Genomic DNA, 23,735 nt, shown 5'->3' with positions numbered 1-23,735 from the left:
TTAGCATCAATCGGACGACGTCGTGGTCCGTCCATCGCGTGCTTCCGTAGCTCCTTATTTTGTTGATAAGGGTCTTGAGCCGGTTGTATGTTTGGGTTGGCTCCTCGCCCCTTATCATCGCGAATCGTCCTAGCTCGCCCTCCACCAACTCCATCTTGGTGAGCAAGGTGACGTCGTTCCCCTCATGAGAAATCTTGAGGGTGTCCCAGATCTGCTTGGCATTGTCCAAGCCGCTCACTTTATGGTACTCGTCCCTGCACAAGGAGGCTAACAACACAGTAGTGGCTTGTGCATTTCTATGAATTTGTTCATTAATGAAAATAGGACTATCCGAGCTATCGAACTTCATTCCACTTTCCACAATCTCCCATATGCTCGGATGGAGAGAGAACAGGTGACTACGCATTTTGTGGCTCCAAAATCCGTAGTCCTCTCCATCAAAGTGAGGAGGTTTGCCAAGTGGAATGGAGAGCAAATGAGAATTTGTACTTTGCGGAATACGAGAGTAGTCAAAAGAAAAGTTCGAATTAACCGGTTTCCTCCTCTCGTAGTCGTTGTGGTCGTCGTCCTTTTGGGAAGAAGATGACTCGTCGCTGTCGTCGTAGTAGACAATCTCCTTGATGCGCCTTGTCTTCTTCTTCCAATCTTTGCGTCTATGGCCCGAGCCCGAGTCGGTAGGCTTATCGTCCTTAGGCTCGTTGACGAAGGAGTCCTTCTCTTTGTCGTTGATCACGATTCCCTTCCCCTTTGGATCCATCTCTTCGGGCGATTAGTCCCTTTGCGAAGAGAACGGCTCTGATACCAATTGAGAGCACCTAGAGGGGGGGTGAATAGGTGATCCTGTAAAACTTGAAACTTAAGCCACAAAAACTTGATTAAGTGTTAGCACAATAATTGCCAAGTGGCTAGAGAGGAGTCTTCTACAAAACACAATAACCACAAGAAATCAATCACAGTGATGGCACGATGGTTATCCCGTGGTTTGGCCAAGACCAATGCTTGCCTACTCCACGTTGTGGCGTCCCAACGGACGAGGGTTGCAATCAACCCCTCTCAAGTGGTCCAAAGACCCACTTGAATACCACGATGTTTTGCGTGCTTTTCTTAATCCCGTTTGCGAGGAATCTCCACAACTTGGAGCCTCTCGCCCTTACACTTGAAGTTCACAAAGAAGCACGGAGCAAGGGAGGGATTAGCAACGCACACAAGACACAAAAATCAGAGTGTCACCACGCACACAAGTCGCAACAAGAGCTCGCAACACAACTCAATGAGTTCACAACTCCACTAGAGCTCTATATGCTATCACAAAGAAACAAATGCGCGGAATCGAGGTCTTGGTGCTTAGGAATGTTGTAAGAATGCTTGGTGTGCTCCTCCATGCGCCTAGGGGTCCCTTTTATAGCCCCAAGGCAGCTAGGAGCCGTTGAGAGCAATCTAGGAAGGCTGATCTTGCCTTCTGTCGACTGGAGCACCGGACAGTCCGGTGCACACCGGACATTGTCCGGTGCCCGATTTCCTTCCAAAAATGGCGCAGTCGACCGTTGGCAGCCTGAGAGACGTTGGCGCACCGGACATGTCCGGTGCACACCGGACAGTCCGGTGCACCAATGTGACCGTTGGCTCGGCCACGCGTCATGCGCGGAATCCTCGGCCGACCATTGCCCCGGCTGACCGTTGACTCATCGGACAGTCCGGTGCTCCACCGGACAGTCCGGTGAATTTTAGCCGTACGCCGTTGATGGTTTCCCGAGAGCGACGAGTTCGCCTGTGAACAGCTCACTGGACAGTCCGGTGAATTATAGTCGTACACCGCCGTCGAAGTCCCGAGAGCAGCCTGTTTGCCCGAGCCAGCCTGGCGCACCGGACACTGTCCGGTGCACCACCGGACAGTCCGGTGAACCCAGACTGAGCAGACTTTGGCTGAACTTAGCCATCTCTTCTCCAACTCGATTTTTTCTGTTTCCAGCACTTAGACACAATACATTAGTCCATAAAACAATGTACTAAGTCTAGAAACATACCTTTTAACATGATTTTCACTTTGTCCACCACTTTGCATAGATTAGCACAAAAGCACTTGTGTTGGCACTCAATCACCAAAATACTTAGAAATGGCCCAAGGGCACATTTCCCTTTCATTGGTACCAACTAAAAATGAATCCATTGAATAGTAGAAAGGGGGTGAAATAAAAGAACATGATTTAATCTATGTAATGAATGGACAGAACATATACAAGATACTAAAAGATCTAGAAACCAAAATGCATGATACCAATTGAACTTGATATCAATATATGTAATACCAATTGTCGAATTTCTTGAAGTTGCATCATATTGCTTTTCTTCATGGACTCAATTTTCCTTCATTGATACTACTACACATGATAAGCCTGATGAAGGGGTTAGTCTCAAATATACCAATTTATAGAGTGATTCCCCCTAAAAGTGTGTATGCATGTTATGAATACTTGTAGGATACATGCACTTTGGACTTTTAAGGTCGTCAAGGTACCTCTTAAAGAATAACTAGACAGTTGCATGTGCTTTGCTACGTTTGTTATATATCATATAAATAGGTATTGGGATATTTATTAAATATAATTGTTGTTTATTTCTAAACACTAAGGTACAATGTGGTTTGGTGGTTAGCCCTAAATTTTTGGAGAAGAGGGGGCGTGGGTTCGAGTGCTCGCTTCGCACTATCTTTTGCGGGCGAGGTCAGGTGCTGGACAAGCGCAGTACCTGGCTTCGCGGGCGCTGGGGGTCCACAGGGCAGTAGCTGAGAGAGAGTTGCGCAGGCACTGGGGGCCCATAGGGCAGCAGCTGCGGGGGTGCTGGGCGTGGAGCCCAGCGGACACAGCGTCGAGGCGGGGCGCGTGGGGCGAGAGAACCAGTCAGGTTGTGTGGGGCGGGCCTAGAGTGTAAGTGCAGGTGGTGAAGCCGTGGTAGCACGAGCTGCCCACATTAGGTTTTTAATAGAGTAGTATAGATATCACATGAATGTGATCATTATTTAGATGATATTTAGAAGTAGTCATCTATAAGTTGGGATTTAGGATATATTAGATAAACCAAATGGTACAAATTGGTAATAATAAATACTGCTTGAATAGCCTTGATACCATTTGATAGAAAATTATACGAGCTATGTGTCATGCTCCTAAACATTTTAAATGATATAGGTTTGCTCCAAGGATATGACTAAAAACAAGCAATCCTACCATATGATATACCTAGGTGTATACATGATAGAAATTTTAAATGTGCATGGCAAAAACGGGGTATGAAATGAACTATATACCACTTGTAAGAAAGTAAAAATCTAGATATAGAAAGTAGAATCTAGTTACCTAATTTGGGTCAATAATTTTCACTAACCCACTTTTTAATAATCTTGATCTCGCGCGGGGGACTTGGTCGTCCACTCTGCCTCGCAGACTTGCTTGGCGAGGGGCATGGTTCCCCGCTCCGCCTTGCAGACTTGCTCCACGAAGCATGGTCATTTGCTCCATCTCATAGACTTGTTCGGCGACTTGGTTGGTAAATGGGACAGAGAGAGGTTTATGGGCCTTGCCTTGGGTACCCCGTTCCTAGGTACCCAACATTTCTGTACTGAATTTTCGTTTTCGATGTTTCCGAAATACCGATATCATTTCTAGAGTTACCATTTTTCGATTTTGTTTCTGATAAAAAAAATATGAAAATAACAATGGTTTTAGTGTTTACTGACCGTTTTTGGCCGTTTTCATCCCTACCTAGGTATTTATTTGTAATGCACATCAAAGGAGTACCACTTTCACATGAAGAATGCTTGGTGCTATCCGCGAAGTTACATGATCAGGCACTTGGCCCTCGCATGGACATTCCCTTAGAACACCAACAAGGGTTAGAGGAAACTTGTGGGCTTCTTGATAGATCGGTAAAAATATCGGCATGCCAAGTGGAGTTTCTATTTCTATCGTACTTTTAGCTTCCACATTTATATTGTGTTACCTTGATTGTGTGCTTTATCTTTCTAGCAAAGTTATTGGCTAGTGTTCAAGTGTAGAACCTAGCTAGATTGCCTAAATCCTTTGCGATATCGAAAGTAACCATTGAGATTGTATGCGCCTGAAAATTGTTGGAGCTTTTGGAATGCGACAAGGATCATATAGAGCAATATTTGCATCTTTCAATACCTAGTTTTGGTACCATGGAGGACCTTACTAATGAAGTAGACTACTCGCAATCCAATGATTAGCATGGCAAGAGATGTCTGACTCAAGGAGCTCCGGGTCTAGAAAGACAACGACCTCAATGTGGGCACACATGGGCTCTGTCTCCACTTTTATAGGCTCTCTCGACACACATTCAAGAGCTGTAGCCTCTCTTACTTTTGGGTCGGAGTTAGTCTAAAACCTAACATAGAACAAGTCTTGTGTGGACAAATAAAATGTATTGCTTGAATTCAAAGTCCTTTTACAACAAAAATCTCAGCATGACATTTTTGGATGCAAATAAAAGGAAATCAATCGCATGATAATGAATGCAAGAGGAAAATATCAAAACAAACAGACTCCTCCAGGATCTCGTGGTACGTCTTAATGTTGATATCGTGTCGATCAGTAGGTATTGTAAATGAAGCACTTCTCCCTGATCTCGGGCTTGGGTCTGTTGATGGTCCTATCCCTGATGTTGCCCATCTTCACCATGGCATCGGCGAACGCGCGGTACTAGTCTACCGCGTTGTTGGCGAAGCCGTCCACCACCTTCCTTGCGTCGTCCGTGTGTATGCATGATGAAGGGGTTAGTCTCAAATATACCAATTTATAGAGTGATTCCTCCTAAAAGTGTGTATGCATATTATGAATACTTGTAGGATACATGCACTTTGGACTTTTAAGGTCGTCAAGGTACCTCTTAAAGAATAACTAGACAGTTGTCCATGCTTTGCTATGTTTGTTATATATCTTATAAATAGGTATTGGGATATTTATTAAATATAATTGTTGTTTATTTCTAAACACTAAGGTACGATGTGGTTTGGTGATTAGCCCTAAATTTTTGGACAAGAGGGGGACGTGGGTTCGAGTGCTCGCTTCGCACTATTTTTTTGCGGGCGAGGTCAGGTGCTGGACAAGCGCAGTACCTGGCTTCGCGGGCGCTAGGGTCCATAGGGCAGTAGCTGAGAGAGAGTTGCACGGGCACTGGGGGCCCACAGGGCAGTAGCTGCACGGGCGCTGGGCGTGGAGCCCACAGGACACAGCGCCGAGGCGGGGCACGTGGGGCGAGAGAACCAGTCAGGTTGTGTGGGGCGGGCCCAGAGTGTAAGTGCAGGGGGTGAAGCCGTGGTAACACCAACTACCCACATTAGGTTCTTAATAGAGTAGTATAGATATCACATGAATGTGATCATTACTTAGATGATATTTAGAAGTAGTCATCTATAAGTTGGGATTTAGGATATATTAGATAAACCAAATGGTACAAATTGGTAATAATAAATACCGCTTGAATAGCCTTGATACCATTTGATAGAAAATTAAACGAGATATGTGTCACGCTCCTAAACATTTTAAACGATATAGGTTTGCTCATTGGATATGACTAAAAATAAGCAATCCTACCATATGATATAACTAGGTGTATACATGATAGAAATTTTAAATGTGCATGGCAAAAACTGGGTATGAAAGGAACTATATACCACTTGTAAGAAAGTAAAAATCTAGATATAGAAAGTAGAATTTAGTTACCTAACTTGGGTGTGAAATTTGGGTCCATAATTTTCACTAACCCACTTTTTAATAATCTTGATCTCGCGCGGGGGACTTGGTCGTCCGCTCCGCCTCGCAGACTTGCTTGGCGGGGGGTTTGGTTGCCCGCTCCGCCTCGCAGACTTGCTCCATGGGGATATGGTCGTTTGCCTCATCTCGCAGACTTGTTCGGCGGGGACTTGGTTGGTAAATGGGACAGAGAGAGGTTTATGGGCCTTGCCTTGGATACCCTGTTCCTGGTACCCGACATTTCCGTACTGAATTTTCGTTTTCGATGTTTCCGAAATACCGATATCGTTTCTAGAGTTACCGTTTTCGACTTTGTTTCTGATAAAAAAATATGAAAATGGCAATGGTTTTAGTGTTTACTGACCGTTTCTGGTCGTTTTCATCCCTACCTAGGTATTTATTTGTAATGCACATCAAAGGAGTACCACTTTCACATGAAGAATGCTTGGAGCTATCCGCGAAGTTACATGATCAGGCGCTTGGCCCTCGCATGGACATTCCCTTAGAACACCAACAAGGATTAGGGGGAAACTTGTGGGCTTCTTCATAGATCGGTAAAAATATCGGCATGCTAAGTGGAGTTTCTATTTCTATCGTACTTTTAGCTTCCACATTTATATTGTGTTACCTTGATTGTGTGCTTTATCTTCCTAGCAAAGTTATTGGCTAGTGTACAAGTGTAGAACCTAGCTAGAATGACTAAATCCTTTGCGATATGGAAAGTAACCATTGAGATTGTATGCGCCTGAAAATTGTTGGAGCTTTTGGAATGCGACAAGGATCACATAGAGCAATATTTGCATCTTTCAATACCTAGTTTTGGTATCATGGAAGACCTCACTAATGAAGTAGACTACTCGCAATCCAATAATTAGCATGACAAGAGATGTCTGACTCAAGGAGCTCCGGGTCTAGAAAGACAACGACCTCCATGTGGGCACACATGGGCTTTGTCTCCACTTCTACGAGCTCTCCTCACACACATTCAAGAGCTGTAGCTTCTCTTACTTTTGGGTCAGAGTTAGTCTAAAACCTAACATAGAACAAGTCTTGTGTGGACAAATAAAATGTATTGCTTGAATTCAAAGTCCTTTTACAACAAAAATCTCAGCATGACATTTTTGGATGCAAATAAAAGGGAAATCAATCGCATGATAATGAATGCAAGAGGAAAATATCAAAACAAACAGACTCCTCCAGGATCTCGTGGAACGTCTTAATGTTGATATCGTGTCGATCAGTAGGTATTGTAAATGAAGCACTTCTCCCTGATCTCGGGCTTGGGTCTGTTGATGGTCCTATCCCTGATGTTGCCCATCTTCACCATGGCATCGGCGAACGCGCGGTACCAGTCTACCGCGTTGTTGGCGAAGCCGTCCACCACCTTCCTTGCGTCGTCAGTGGAGTTGAGCGCGGCGTCCGACGTGAAGAGCACCTTGCCGTTGTGCACGTTCTTATAGTACTGGTTGTCCAGGGCAACTGGCGTCACGGGGTCCTGCACCACCTTGGAGTCGAGTCCGTTTTGGTCGCAGGTCGCCTTTAGGCTCCTGGCGAGGTCGCGGTCCATGTCCGAGGGGTTAGGCGGCAGGCGGTTGGTGAAGAACCTGCAGCGGGCCACGCCGATGCTGTGCGCGCCGGAGAGCGTGACCATGTCGTTGAAGCCGAGGCCCTGGGCAGCGAAGCTCTTCTGGAGGTCGTCGAGGCTGTCGAACGGACCCGGGAGGTTCTTCTCGGCCTCCTCCTTGAGGGACACGCGGCCGTCCAGGCGTCCCGCCGGCATCTGGAAGTCGATGGCGCCGTAGCTGAGGTTGCGCGTGGCGTCGCGTGCGGCGAAGGCGACGATGTCTGCGCACGACACCGTGCGGGGGCATGCCTTCTCGAGCTCGGCCTTGGCGTCGTCGATGACCTGGAACCCGCGGAGGCTGTTTATGTTGGGCAGGCCGAACATCTCCGTCTGGTTGCTGGAGCCGCTGGTGTTCCTCAGGAGAACGGAAGCATCGCACCCCTGGAAATGGAAGCATGCAATAGTTGCAGCATGTGTTTTTTTTGACGAAAAGGGGTTTCCCCCCCTACACACACCAGAAATGTCTTAGCCAAAACAAGCCATTGGCAACAAAAGCTCAGCAACTAATCCAGCAACATCTATGATCAGACCTGACCTAAAATCTATTGCCAAACCAAGACGACTAAGACAAGAAAGGGGGTTTAACCAAGACATTATTACAGACCGACATCCTGATATAATAGCCAAAAGAGTCTCTAGGTTCAAGAACAGAAAGAAGCATCATCGCCAAAAAGGATCCCCCACTCAACCGATCACTGCGTCAGCCTCCTGTCAACTGGAGACCATCCCCAAGCTCGACTGAAGAACTCACTAGCCATTTTTCTGATATGATTGCTTCTTTCCTCCAGCATCCTTCTTGCCGATTTTTTCTGTAATAAAATCCATGAGTTCATCCAAAAACAACACAATATAAAGATGTCTAACGTATTAACTATTCTTTTATCATCAAAACAAGCTTCGTTTCTTATTTTCCAAAGAGTCCAAAGAACTGCACTACATCCCACTGTCAACAAATTCCTGTCTCGTTTATTGAAAAGATGGAGCCAGTGGCTAAACATCTCACTGGGATTCATGGGAATACAAATGGGATGTAGCACCATCTGCACCACTCTCCATGTAAATTTTGCTATCTGACAGTCAAAGAAGATGTGCTGCGTAGTTTCTAGGCAATCACACCAAGTGCAATTGATGTTTCCTTGCCAATTCCTTTTGCTCAGATTTGCCTTGGATAGAATCCTGTCTCTCAAAAGAAGCCAAAGGAAAACTTTTATCCTTTGGGGGATTTTAGCGTTCCAGATGAACATATAAGGCACCCGACCCAAATTGTTTCGACAATTAAGGTAAAGGGATTTGACCGAAAATCCTTTTTTATCTAGTAACCAAATAACATTATCTCTAGAATCATTAAGACAGATGTCCTCATATGAGGATATCATCTCCTTGAGATTGTCAGCCCCAGCTCCCACTAGCCTCCTTCTGAAGGTTAAGGATTCAGAATTCGTACTTATCACCTTTTCTACACTTATCTCTTTATTAAGAGATAAGTCATGAAGTCTTTTAAATCTTACCGAGAGAGGAGTATTCCCACACCAACAATCATTCCAAAAACTGGTTGATTTACCATCTCCAATGATTCTTTTGCAGTTTTTGTAAAACACATCTTTTACTTCCAGAATGCTTTTCCAGAAATGAGAGTCCCCTTGTTTCCTTTGCATCAAACTCAAAGGTCTTCCTCTGATATATTTAAACCTTACTATTTTTTGCCACAAGCCCTCCTTATTCTCCAAACTCCACCACCATTTGGCCAGTAAGCAAAGGTTCATGCATCTAAGGTCTAAAATTCCCAGACCTCCTTGATCCTTAGGCCTACAAACAATATCCCAGTTCACCAGATGGGGTTTATTGCTCTTTTTTTCCCCCTGCCATAGCATCCTCCTTCTATACATGTCCAGTTTTTTGAGCACACTAACAGGAGCCCAGAAAATGGAAAGCATGTATAAAGGGATGCTAGACAAACTACTGTTAATCAGCACCAGCCTCCCCCCAAGGCTGAGATACCTTCCTTGCCAGACCCCCAGTTTTTTTTTCCATTTTTTCTTCCATTTTGGCCCAATGGGAGATTCTAAGAGTCTTGTAATCTACGGGGATGCCCAAGTAGTTCATGGGTAAATTTCTGATAGGACAAGTGAAGATTTCAGCGTACAAATTCTTCATATCTACGGCTTTGCCAAAGCACAGAATCTCACTCTTGTGAAAGTTAATTTTGAGGCCTGACATCTGCTCAAAAAGGACCAAAACAAATTTCAGATTCCTTGCATACATCGGGTTATCCTGAAGAAGGAAGATAGTGTCATCTGCATATTGTAAACAAGCACAACCATTTTCAATGATGTGAGGAACAAGGCCCACCAAAAGACCAACCTCCTGGGCCCTTTTAATCATGCAAGAAAGACCATCCGCAACAATGTTGAAGAGCAACGGAGATAAGGGATCTCCCTGTCTTACCCCCTTATGCGTAGAGAAGAAGGGGCCAGTTAGATTGTTAGTCCTAATGGCAACCTTGCCCCCACTAACTGTTTTCATCACCCAGTCTCCCCATTTCTCGCCAAATCCTTTTATCTCAAGCATTTTATATAAGAAATGCCAATTAACTTTGTCATACGCCTTTTCAAAATCAATTTTCAAAATGATCCCATCTTGCTTTTTCTTTTTTACTTCATGAATAATCTCATGAAGGGCCACAACACCATCCAAAATATATCTTCCTTTAATAAAGCCAAACTGGTTATCACTAATCACCTTAGTGATACAATTTGACAACCTATTGTTAAGGACTTTGGTGATCATTTTATAGCAAACATTTAAAAGACAAATGGGTCTAAAGTTTTTCATATCTATAGCCTTGTCCACTTTAGGAATTAAAGTGACAACACCATAGTTTAATCTTTTAATGTCCAGTTTTCCTTTGAAAAAGTCTTCAAACAACTTCATGATGTCCTTTTTAATAATGTCCCAGAAGTCCTTAAAAAATTCTGCAGGGAGACCATCAGGGCCTGGGGCACTATTGTGTTTAAAGTTGTCTACTACATGCTTAACCTCGGTCTCTGTAAAAGGGGCAGTGAGGATACATCTGTCCTCATCGCTAATCTTATCCATGTTTCTATCCTCCACATAGATGGCAGAGATAGGAGAAGGGCCAAACAAGTTTTTATAGAAGTTAGTAGCAATCCGATTCTTCTCATCCTCCTCTTCAACCAAGTTCTCCTTATCCATCAGAGCATGAATCCTGATTCTCCTTCTATTGAGATTGGCTTTTTGATGAAAATAATTTGTATTTTCATCTCCTTCCGTAATTAACCTCTCACGAGCTCTCTGCTTCATTTTCATCTCTTCCTCGAAGAGAAGTTTATTAAGCAAAAGCTCACAATCTTTTTTCGCCATTTTTTCATTATCCGACAGCCCCCCTTCTTCATTTTTAATGTCTAACCCATTGATTTTCTTCAAAAGATCTTCTCTCCTTCTCTTGTTACTCCCTTCTTCATTGAAATTCCAACCCTTAAGGTATTTTTTGAGTCTCTTAACTTTCTCTTTCCAAATGTTAAGACTTCCTTTACTCCTTATTGGAAGCTCCCAACTTCTACAAACCAACTCTCTAAAATCAGGTTTTTTATGCCAGAGCAACTCATATCTAAAAGTAGCAACAGGTTTTTTTGAATCCTCAGTGCTTAACATCAAAGGAACATGGTCTGAAAGAAATCTGTTCAGCCCTCTAACCCTAGCATTGCTGTATAATAAATCCCAATCAGGGCTCACTAGAAATCTGTCAAGTTTTTCAAAAGTGGGAGGATTTCTATTATTGGACCACGTAAACTTCCTATCAGTTAGATCTAGCTCAACCAGACCGTGCTGATCAATGATGGCATTAAAGAGAAGCGTCCATCTATTGGCAACATAAGGCTTATTTTTGTCATCACTACTCCTCAAAATGTTAAAGTCACCACCTAGCAGAATGGGACCACTACAGTGGGAGCAAGTGGCAGCTAACTCGCTTAAGAAATTATCTTTATTAACCGCTTGAGCTGCCCCATAGACATTAGCAAAAGTCCAAGAAAGATTTTTAATCTTGTGATGCACCCGACACACAATCATGAAGTCCTTGATTTGAATGTCCGAGACATCCAAAGTGTCTGAATTAAAACCCACCAGCAAACCCCCTGATCTACCATTAGGCGGAGAAGAAATCCACTTAAACAACTTATTACTGCTTAAAGACAGTAACCAGTTCTGCCCAAATTCTTTCTTATTAGTCTCTTGCAGACTAATGAAATCAACTTTTTCCTTGTTTATGAGTTCATGAATGAACTCAATTTTCCCGGGTTTGGCAAGCCCCTGGCAGTTCCATATTACCCCTTTCATTCAGATACTTGGTTGTCCCATTGATGACGCTTCAGGCATCTCCTATTATTAGATGTATATCTAATTTTTGGAGAACCCTTTTTTTTCCTCAGAGAATATTTTTTCTCTTTCTGTATTTTTTTCTTCTTCTTTGGTGTTTTGTTCTTTTTCCCTTCCGATTCACTCTCTATCATCTCTTGGACAATTCTATCCATAATCGAAGGATCCTCATTCTCCACTAAATTACCAGCGAATTTATTATCAATATCATCAGCACCAACGTCTGGCATAATAGCCCTGGCACGTTCTTCTTCTAAGCACTTGATCATTTCTAAGTTATCTAATCTTTCATTATCATCTTTTCCCAGATTCACCCCAAGTTTGTTAGCTATATCAATCAGCAAGCTGTTTTCAGAATTTAAGATAGAGAAAGGGTTGGGGTTGTTACCTATGTTCAAGAAGGCATCCTTCGCTTCAGCTCTGTTGATGGCTTTGTCCGTAATCCTGATATCTTCATTTGCCTCCAGTCTGCTACTTTTCCTTGTGCCTTCAACTTGATCTACCAACTTGGCTTTACCTTTTTTATCCTTACCAGTTTGTTGCTCATCTTGAACTTTGAGGAGTTCACCCTCATCCATCTCCAATTCCTGCTCATCCGCTATCTCAACACCCATTCCTTTCACAAAGTTGTTAAGCTCTTGGGAACTAAGAAGGTCTTCATCACTGTCTTCAAAGTCTACCTTCTCATTGTTTTCATCCCCCAGATTTTCCCCCTCTTCATTGCATTTGTCACATTCATTGGTTTGTGGATCTGTAGCAAACATTGCTTCTTTAAACTCAGAGGAAGATGTTTTCTGATTTACAGGAATCAGAGGGACCTTCCCACTTTCATGAATATCACTTTTGGGTTTTTTCCCTCCATTGTCACCCAAACCGAACTCGTTCGGCTGTAAATCAACAGAAGATCTCTTTCTCATACTAGCTTCTTCCTCATTCCATCCTTCAGTTTCTACCTTTTCCACCTTAAAATAAATGTCATATAAGAGATGCTTGACTCCTATCTCAATGACAGGTGGAATCCTCGCGATGCTCTTCACATGCACTTTAAATCTAACCATGTCATTGGATTTCAGAGCGGCCAGATCCACTTCTTCCACAGCTCCTAAAACCGAACCCAACTCACATATGGCTTGATAGTTCAACAATTCTTCAGGCACATTATCGGCCTTAATCCAAACTGAGTGCAATCTGGATTTAGCCAAAACCTGAGAGTTCCACACAGTTACTACAATCTTAACCCCTGAAATCTTCATCTTCAACTCAGTAAAGTTGGTCAGTTCATCAAGCCTGTCCTGTGATGGGAATTGCATCAGGAAACCAAGATGACACTTATCAGCTTTCCAGGGTCGTCCCCATGGGAAATGGAAGCTAAAATCCCTCTCCAGATCACCAGCAGACACAATCCCCTCCACAATTTTGACTAATCCCAACAGGCTCCTCTTTGGTTTTTTGGAAATGTTCTTTCCAAACTGAGAGGAGTAAAAACTCAAACCATCTGCTGCCATTCCCACTAATGGCATAATAGGTTTGTTCTGTCTTGGCCACACACATTTCGCAGTTACATGAGTCTCTTTCATGCAGATATCACACCACAAAGCCCTAGAACAATCTCTGGCATGATGACCTTCATCACCGCATTTTTGGCAGAATGTGCGACGACTTCCTTCTACCTCCAGCATCCCAGGGAGAGTCGGGGATTTAGGGTTACCTGGGTTATTCATGTCACCAGATGATGATCCAATCACCTCTCCCTCAGATTTCACGTGTGAGGGTCGGAGTCGCCAGCTCATATTGCGGTGTCTTCCCCAAGCATTGGGTGGATTCCTCGCCTCCTTAGAGTTCCACCGATCCCACTGTGAGGGTTTCAGCCTTGGGTCCATCTTCTCTGAAGTTTCACCAGCGAGCTCACCCCCTCCCCCTCCTGGCTGAGGACCAAAGTCTGGCGGGCGGAAAGGGATGGATCGCCACCCTCCAGAGAAACTCTCCCGCTTGTGGGTAGGCAGCGCCCACAGCGAAGCTAGAAGCACGGACAGGTGTTCTGGGGATCGAGCACCAATAAGTTGCAGCATGTGTATCCCATATAATAAGATGAAATGAGATGACGTACGTACCCGAACAAAGCAGTCGTGGAAGAAGATACGAACGAGTCCTGCGCCAATGCCGCGGTTTCCGTTGTCCATGGCCTTCTCCACGGCCTCCCTCACGATACCTTCAGCGCCAGGGCAGTTCTTGTAGTAGCCCACGGTGAGCCCTGCCCCTGAGGGAGGAGGGAGAGGGTTTGGCGTTGGGGCTTGGTCGTCGCGGCAAGGAGGCAAGAACGGGATCCACCCTCGCAGAATGCAACCAGGGCTAGACGACGACGACGAAGCCTCCTGCTGCTGCTGAGCAGGGTAAGTGCTGCCCTGGCATGTCACGGACACCAGGAGCCCGAGCAAGGTGATCGTCAGGGCGGCAACCTTGGCCATTTTTTTCGCTCGTGCAGTGCAACGTACTCGCTCTGCTGGTTGCAGATGGATCGTGTGCTTGCTAGCTCGTCCTATGCTCTTGGAATGTTGCTATAGATTGATTTATATAGCAGCCAGCGCTAGCTCCTGTTGTCATGGACCAGAACGTGCGTGCATGGGGTTGCCACTGCCTGCAGCTGCAGGAATGGATGTCCGATCCCGTTCTTCGCGGCGCTGCACGTTGCGATCGAGCTCAATCAGAACGCATACAGCTCAAACGGCTGACCTGCGATATTGTATGTTAATTAAGCTCGATCGGCGCGTGGCACGCGTGCGTTGTCGTCTGATCGCCGACTCCAGAGGCTCTGATGATTCGGCAGCGCTGGGCTGGGCATCGTGTCTGGCCGAAAGGGGTTACAGAATTTATTCATATGAGCATATCGGCCTTGCTATCGGAAGTGATTCGTTTCTCATCTTTATCAAACATGTAGATATGATGTGTACTAGTTTATCACTAGCTAGGGAGTTGCGCTTTGATTATATATTGAAATAAAATCATCTGCTAGCTAGCTTGAGTTGTAGTTGACATTGTTCCTGCATGCAATGCAAATCATCATATGATAGATAACAATATGCCAGAATTTTAACAGCTAGCTGTCTGCCGACAGGTGTGCAAACTATTAAAATATAGGTATCTCCGCGCAATTAATAGTGCAAATAGCTATTTTTAATTTTCATTTTTTTTATTCGAAAATGTCTTTCGAACACTTGTGTTTCTTTGTTTGATTATATTGGTCCAATTTGTAGCGAGCTCTCGTGTCGGTGTTCTAAAATTGATTTTGAGGAGTCATTTTCTGGTGAGCTCTTGAAGATGCTCTAAGAAGGGGATTTTAGTCCCTTTAATCCCCTCTAATATTTTAGCTCCCAAACTAGTCCTTAGGAAGTGTTAGCCTCTGAGTTCTCTCCTCCTTCACATGTCTTGTCTAGAACATTTGACCGCCTTACGTCTATGGATCATGGCTCGTGGGTCCTTGTTGTCCTTGGAAGGGGCAGGTGGTTGGACATCTCTAAAGTCCTTCTTATTGTACCTACCTTGTACGTCTAACTACGAGTGTGCATCAAGTGGTCAGAGGGCCATAAATGTGTCAGCCATGCGTAGAGATTCATGGTACCTCTAGACCGCGACGACATAGAGTTTTATCAAGGTTATACGATCTAGACTGATCTAGCTTAGGGCGACATCGGTTAGATCTGCTTGGTTGGGATGACTAGGCCGAGGTCACTTGGGACGACCGAGGTTGGAATGATCAGGTCGGGACAAATCTGGTCAAAGTCGACCTGGTAGATGTGACTAGGTCAAAGCAGTTTTAGTCGAGGGTTGTCCTAGTTAGGACCACATTAGGTTGTGCTCTTCTCTTAGAATGGGCTTTTGGGGCCATATTAGGATACCTTAATTTGGTATATGTACACATCACTCATAAAACTATTGGGTCATTCCCTAACCCTATGCAGTTTACCGCCATGAGTCTCATTGGGTGGCTGAACATGCGACCCCAGTAACCCACCATCAACGAAAGATCATCTTCCATCTCCATCACCACAGCAAGGGATCCATCCTTCATCTTAGAATTCTTCACGCCACACTCCGCACTAGCATCCTGTGCCATACGCTTACGTTAGTGGCGGAGCTAGAGTGAATCAGAGGAGTGTGCAAATATCTTGAGGGTGCATAGTGCTAACATATAGGTGGTGCATATATGGTGAAAATTTGGTCTAAACCACTGATTTTATTAATTTTCGTGGGGGCATATGCATCTGCAGACTCAAACCTAACTTCGCCCCTGGCTTACGCAAGCTGGATAGAGAGACACTGGCCTTGTTTGGTATAACTTATTTCACAGCTTTTTCATAAATTTAAGTAGAAGTTGTACCATAAAAGACATTTCTATAGCAGCTTATTAGTTTAACTACGAACTAAAAACAGACGATAAGTTGCTTTTCCAGTAATTGTGCAAATCAGGACCATTGTGTTCCTCCTTTGTCACCCCTAAGTTCATGTGACTGTCTTTTAAAGGTGGACCCCCATTGGAGGAAGGTTTTAGATTATTTTGAGATTGCATAGTATCGCGCAAATACTCACAAAACATTACATAAATTCTATTCCGATAATCATCCTTAAAGACTGGGCCAACAAATTTTAAAAATTGACGAAGCCATCACATACGTCTGGTTATCAGTGGAAAAAATGTGTTAAATTTTGTGGATGCAACTTAGATGAATCCATTCAACACCTTTTATTTGACTGCCATATGGTTAGATGTGTTTGGAGAGCTGTACAAATTTCATTTAACATTACTCCACCTTCATGCATCCAACATATGTTTGGCACTTGACTAAAGTTTGAATTCTAGACTTAAGAGTCTGACTTGGGTTGGAGCATGTGCCCTCTGTTGGGCTATATGATTAAGCCCTGTTGGGCTATATGGTTAAACCGTAATGATGTGGTTTTTAATAATGCACAAGTTTTCACTCCCTTGCAGTTCACCTCCAGAGAAACATATTGGACAAGATTCTGGACACTGTTGCAGAAGGAGGAGGACATACCTCAAGTAAAATGGGGTTGTTGTGTGCTTAAGACTATAGTGATGGAGATCTTTTCAAATAATGGTTGTTTTTTTGTCATAGATTGATAACTTAACTTTGTGAAACTTTTTTGTCGAATGTGAGATTTTGGTTCCAGAGTGGAACCCCATATTTGTGAGTTTGAATAGCCACATGTATCAACTGATACAGAATCTAAAATATTAATAATATTCTATTTTCTAAAAAAATACCACTAAAAGCACAATACCGTTAAATCATAGAATATTTGCTCCCATAGACAGTAAAAAATACTAAGAAAGATGCTATGAAGGCTCCGGCAAGTTTTTCTTTAAACTTGGTAGATTTTATTAGTTAAACATAGAGATGTCAATATGGACTCAATCCTCGATTCCCTGCAGGGAATTTCTCTATTAGGGGATGAGGATGAAGAAACTTCTTCCCCCACCGGGATGTCAACGGAGAAAAATTCTCCCCGACGAGTAAACGGGGATGGGCATGAAGAAACATTTCATATCCCTGTTCCCTGCGGGGGAACCCTTTAAACTTACATGTGACGTTGTTTTCATATAATAGTTAATGATAAAAATAAACAATTACCTTGTCAAGAGATCACCCGTTATACAAATGTGTTTAGTTTAACGTACACATAATGATTTTTATATCTAACAATGTGTATAAGTGAAAATGCTTTACATTAATAATAAATGAAGTATGATCTAATTATAATTTAAATAGAGACGGTATCCCTGACGAGAATTTATCTCCGCGATGAACGGGGTTAAGGAAGAATTGTCTTTCGCACGTGTTTGTGAGATTCTCACGGGTTAGCGTTAGAAATATGAGCGAGTCCGAGAGAGAGGGTGAAAAACAAATCACAAGCAAATAAAGAGTGAGACACAAGGATTTGTTTTACCGAGGTTCGGTTCTTGCAAACCTACTCCCCGTTGAGGTGGTCACAAAGATCGGGTCTCTTTCAACCCTTTCCCTCTCTCAAACGGTCACTTAGACCGAGTGAGCTTCTCTTCTCAATCAAACGGGACACAAAGTCCCCGCAAGGACCACCACACAATTGGTGTCTCTTGCCTCGGTTACAATTGAGTTGATCACAAGAAAGAATGAGAAAGAAAAGAAGCAATCCAAGCGCAAGAGCTCAAATGAACACAAATGTCGCTCTCTCTAGTCACTATTTGATTTGGAGTGATTCCAGACTTGGGAGACGATTTAATCTCTTGGTTGTGTCTAGAATTGAATGCTATAGCTCTTGTAATGTGTTGGAAGGTGAAAAACTTGGATGCAATGAATGGTGAGGTGGTTGGGATATTTATAGCCCCAACCACCAAACTAGCCGTTTGGTGGAGGCTGCTGTTGACGGGCGCACCGGACAGTCCGGTGCGCCAGCCACGTCACCCGGCCGTTAGGGTTCGACCGTTGGAGCTCTAACAGATGGGGTCTTCTGGCTGTCCGGTGGTGCACCGGACAAGTCCTGTAGACTGTCCGGTGCGCCTGCTGCACGTGCTCTGACCTCTACGCGCGCAGGCGCGCATTAAATGTGTTGTTGTCGACCGTTGCGCGCGAAGTAGCCGTTGCTCCACTGACACACCGGACAGTCCGGTGTGCCACCGGACACTGTCCGGTGCATACACCGGACGGTCCGGTGAATTATAGCGGAGCGGCCTCCATTTTCCCGAAGGTAGCGAGTTCAGCGTCGAGTTCCCTGGCACACCGGACACTGTCCAGTGGCACACCAAACAGTCCGGTGCGCCAGACCAGGGTGCCTTTGGGTTGTCTTTAGTTCACATTGTTTGAACCCTTTCTTGGTCATTTTATTGGTCTATTGTGAACCTTTGGCACCTGTAAAACTTATAATCTAGAGCAAACTAGTTAGTCCAATTATTTGTGTTGTGCAATTCAACCACCAAAATCAATTAGGAAAAGGTGTAAGCCTATTTCCCTTTCAAGCTCCCCCTTTTTGGTGATTGATGCCAACACAAACCAAAGCAAATATGGAAGTGCAGAATTGAACTAGTTTGCATAATGTAAGTGCAAAGGTTGCTTGGAATGAAACCAATTAATATTACTTACTAGATGCGCATGGATGGCTTTTCTTCTTATTAACATTTTGGACCACGCTTGCACCACATGTTTTGTTTTACAAAAGGTTTTGGAAATTCTTTTCAAGGTTCTTTTGCAAATAGTCAAAGGTAAATGAATAAGATTTTGAGAAGCATTTTCAACTTTTGAGATTTTCTCCCCCTGTTTCAAATGCTTTTCCTTTGACTAAACAAAAACTCCCCCTTAATGAAATCCTCCTCTTAGTGTTCAAGAGGGTTTTAGATATTAATTTTGAAGAGGGTATACCAATTTGAAATTGTAACAAAATAACAAAATAAGATACCAATTGAAAAACTTCTTTAATACCAAATAAAAGACTACATTTTTTGAAATTGGTGGTGGTGCGGTCCTTTTGCTTTGGGCTAATACTCTCTCCCCCTTTGGCATGAATCGCCAAAAACGGATATTTGAGTGAAATATAAGCCCTTTTTAAATACTCTCTCCCCCTTTGGATGGAAGTAAAGGAGTGAAGATTATACCAAAGTTGGAGAGATTGTGCGGAGCGACGGCGAAGGATGAATGATTCGATGGAGCGGAGTGGAAGCCTTGTCTTCGCCGAAGACTCCTTTTCCCTTTCAATCTATGACTTAGCATGAAATGGACTTGAAAGAACACATTAGTCATAGCACATGAAAGAGATGATCAAAGGTATACATATGAGCTATGTGTGCAAAACATCAATAAAAATTCCTAGAATCAAGAATATTTAGCTCATGCCTAAGTTTAGTAAAAGTTTGTTCATCTAATGGCTTGGTAAAGATATCGGCTAATTGTTCTTTGGTGCTAACATATGCAATCTCGATATCCCCCTTTTGTTGGTGATCCCTTAAAAAATGATACCGAATGGCTATGTGTTTAGTGCGGCTATGCTCAACGGGATTATCCGCCATGCGGATTGCACTCTCATTATCACATAGAAGAGGAACTTTGGTTAATTTGTAACCATAGTACCTAAGGGTTTGCCTCATCCAAAGCAATTGCGCGCAACAATGGCCTGCGGCAATATACAGCCACAGAATTTTGCTTCTTTGAAGCCCAAGACACCAGAGATCTTCCCAAGAACTGGCAAGTCCCCGATGTGCTCTTTCTATTAATTTTACACCCTGCCCAATCAGCATCGGAATAACCAATTAAATCAAATGTGGATCCCCTGGGGTACCAAAGGCCAAACTTAGGAGTATAAACTAAATATCTCAAGATTCGTTTTACGGCCCTAAGGTGAGCTTCCTTAGGATCGGCTTGGAATCTTGCACACATGCATACGGAAAGCATAATATCCGGTCGTGAAGCACATAAATAGAGTAAAGAACCTATCATCGACCGGTATACCTTTTGATCTACGGATTTACCTCCCGTGTCGAGGTCGAGATGCCCATTAGTTCCCATGGGTGTCTTGATGGGCTTGGCGTCCTTCATCCCAAACTTGGTTAGAATGTCTTGAATGTACTTCGTTTGGCTAATGAAGGTGCCCTCTTGGAGTTGCTTGACTTGGAATCCTAGAAAGTACTTCAACTCCCCCATCATTGACATCTCGAATTTTTGTGTCATGATCCTACTAAACTCTTCACATGTAGATTCGTTAGTAGACCCAAATATGATATCATCAACATAAATTTGGCATACAAACAAATCATTTTCAAGTGTTTTAGTAAAGAGTGTAGGATCGGCTTTTTCGACTTTGAATCCATTAGCAATAAGAAAATCTCTTAGGAATTCATACCATGCTCTTGGGGCTTGCTTGAGCCCATAAAGCGCCTTAGAGAGTCTATAAACATGGTTAGGATACTCACTGTCTTCAAAGCCGGGAGGTTGCTCAACATAGACCTCTTCTTTGATTGGTCCATTGAGGAAGGCACTCTTCACATCCATTTGATAAAGCTTGAAGCCATGGTAAGTAGCATAGGCAAGTAAAATGCGAATTGATTCAAGCCTAGCTACGGGTGCATAGGTTTCACCGAAATCCAAACCTTCGACTTGTGAGTATCCCTTGGCCACAAGTCAGGCTTTGTTCCTTGTCACCACACCATGCTCGTCTTGCTTGTTGCGGAAGACCCACTTGGTTCCTACAACATTTTGGTTAGGACGTGGAACTAAATGCCATACCTCATTCCTCGTGAAGTTGTTGAGCTCCTCTTGCATCGCCATCACCCAATCCGAATCTTGAAGTGCTTCCTCTACCCTGTGTGGCTCAATAGAGGAAACAAAAGAGTAATGCTCACAAAAATGTGCAACACGAGATCTAGTGGTTACCCCCTTATGGATGTCGTCGAGGATGGTGTTCATGGGGTGATCTCGTTGGATTGCTTGGTGGACTCTTGGGTGTGGCGGCCTTGGAACTTGCTCATCCTCCTTGTCTTGATCATTTGTATCTCCCCCTTGATCATTGTCGTCGTCTTGAGGTGGCTCATCTTCTTGATCTTCTTCTTCATCATCTTGAGCCTCATCCTCATCTTGAGTTGGTGGAGATGCTTGTATGGAGGAGGATGGTTGATCTTGTGCTTGAATGGGCTCTTCGGATTTCTTAGGACACACATCCCCAATGGACATGTTCCTTAGCGCCATGCACGGAGCCTCTTCATCATCTAATTCATCAAGATCAACTTGCTCTACTTGAGAGCCGTTAGTCTCATCAAACACAATGTCACAAGAAACTTCAACTAGTCTAGTGGACTTGTTAAAGACTCTATATGCCCTTGTGTTTGAATCATACCCTAGTAAAAAGCCTTCTATAACCTTAGGAGCAAATTTGGATTTTCTACCTCTTTTAACAAGAATAAAACATTTGCTACCAAAGACTCTAAAATATGAAACATTGGGCTTTTTACCGGTGAGGAGTTCGTAGGATGTCTTCTTGAGGATTCGGTGTAGATACAACCGGTTGATGGCGTAGCAAGCGGTGTTGACCGCCTCGGCCCAAAACCGATCCGAAGTCTTGTACTCATCAAGCATGGTTCTTGCCATGTCCAATAGAGTTCTATTCTTCCTCTCCACTACACCATTTTGTTGTGGCATGTAGGGAGAAGAGAACTCATGCTTGATGCCCTCCTCCTCAAGGAAGCCTTCAATTTATGAAATCTTGAACTCCGTCCCATTATCGCTTCTAATTTTCTTGATCCTCAAGCCGAACTCATTTTGAGCTCGTCTCAAGAATCCCTTTAAGGTCTCTTGGGTTTGAGATTTTTCCTGTAAAAAGAATACCCAAGTGAAGCGAGAATAGTCATCCACAATAACAAGACAGTACTTACTCCCACCGATGCTTATGTAAGCGATCGGGCCGAATAGGTCTATGTGGAGGAGCTCGAGTGGCCTGTCAGTCGTCAAGATGTTCTTATGTGGATGATGAGCACCAACTTGCTTCCCTGCTTGGCATGCGCTACAGATCCTGTCTTTCTCAAAATGCACATTTGTTAGTCCCAAAATGTGCTCTCCCTTTAGAAGCTTGTGAAGATTCTTCATTCCAACATGGGCTAGTCGGCGATGCCAGAGCCAACCCATGTTAGTCTTAGCAATTAAGCAAGTATCGAGTTCAGCTCTATTGAAATCAACTAAGTATGGCTGACCCTCTAATACTCCCTTAAAAGCTACTGAATCATAACTTCTTCTAAAGACAATAACACCTGAATCCGTAAAAAGACAGTTGTAGCCCATTTTACATAATTGGGAAACAGAAAGCAAGTTGTAATCCAAAGAATCTACAAGAAAAACATTGGAAATAGAATGGTCAGGTGATATAGCAATTTTACCCAATCCTTTGACCAAACCTTGATTTCCATCCCCGAATGTGATAGCTCGTTGGGGATCTTGGTTTTTCTCGTAGGAGGAGAACATCTTCTTCTCCCCTGTCATGTGGTTCGTGCACCCGCTATCGATGATCCAACTTGAGCCCCCGGATGCATAAACCTACAAAACAAATTTAGTTCTTGATTTTATGTACCCAAACAGTTTTGGGTCCTTTGACATTAGATACAAGAACTTTGGGTACCCAAACACAAGTCTTTGCTCCCTTGTGTTTGTCCCCAACATACTTGGCAACTACTTTGCCGGATTTGTTAGTCAAAACATAAGATGCATCAAAAGTTTTAAATGAAATGCTAGGTTCATTTGATGCACTAGGAGTTTTCTTTCTAGGCAATTTAGCACAAGTTGATTGCCTAGAGCTAGATATCTGACCCTTATACATAAAAGCATGATTAGGGCCAGAGTGAGACTTCCTAGAATGAATTCTCCTAATCTTATGCTCGGGATAAACGGCAGGGTACAAAATGTAACCCTCGTTATCCTGAGGCATGGGAGCCTTGCCCTTAACAAAGTTAGATAATTTTTTAGGAGGAGCATTAAGTTTGACATTGTCTCCCCTTTGGAAGCCAATGCCATCCTTGATGCCAGGGCGTCTCCCACTATAAAGCATACTACGAGCAAATTTAATTTTTTCATTTTCTAGCTCATGCTCGGCAATTTTAGCATCTAATTTTGCTATATGATCATTTTGTTGTTTAATTAATATCATGTGATCATGAATAGCATCAATGTCAACATCTCTACATCTAGTGCAAATAGAAACATGCTCAATAGTGGATGTAGAGGGTTTGCAAGTTTTTATTTCAACAATCTTAGCATGTAAAATGTCATTTTCACTTCTAAGATCGGAAATGGAAGCATTGCAAACATCTAAGTCTTTAGCCTTAGCAATCAATTTTTCATTTTCAATTCTAAGGCTAGCAAGATAGGCATTTAATTTTTCAATCTTAGCAGTAGAAATAGCATGATCATTTCTAAGATTGGCATATG

At 43.4% G+C, this 23,735-nt stretch overlaps 1 protein-coding gene across 1 annotated transcript; it reads right to left on the bottom strand.

Annotated features, from left to right (window-relative positions):
* Positions 1-6,821: 6,821 nt before the first annotated feature.
* On the bottom strand, positions 6,822-14,510 carry LOC103647879 (peroxidase 2-like). The gene is made up of 2 exons (XM_008672376.3): positions 13,899-14,510; positions 6,822-7,773 (listed from the first exon to the last, which is right to left on the bottom strand). Exons 1-2 carry the CDS (start codon positions 14,250-14,252, stop codon positions 7,006-7,008), a joined length of 1,122 nt encoding a protein of 373 aa, XP_008670598.1. The 5' UTR covers positions 14,253-14,510; the 3' UTR covers positions 6,822-7,005.
* Between the last annotated feature and the right edge of the window lie 9,225 nt (positions 14,511-23,735).

Source organism: Zea mays, chromosome 2 (genome assembly GCF_902167145.1).
Source record: "Zea mays cultivar B73 chromosome 2, Zm-B73-REFERENCE-NAM-5.0, whole genome shotgun sequence".
Taxonomy (NCBI): domain Eukaryota; kingdom Viridiplantae; phylum Streptophyta; class Magnoliopsida; order Poales; family Poaceae; genus Zea; species Zea mays.
The sequence above is the reverse complement of the archived record's forward strand: the minus strand, read 5'-3'. Positions and strand labels throughout refer to the sequence as shown.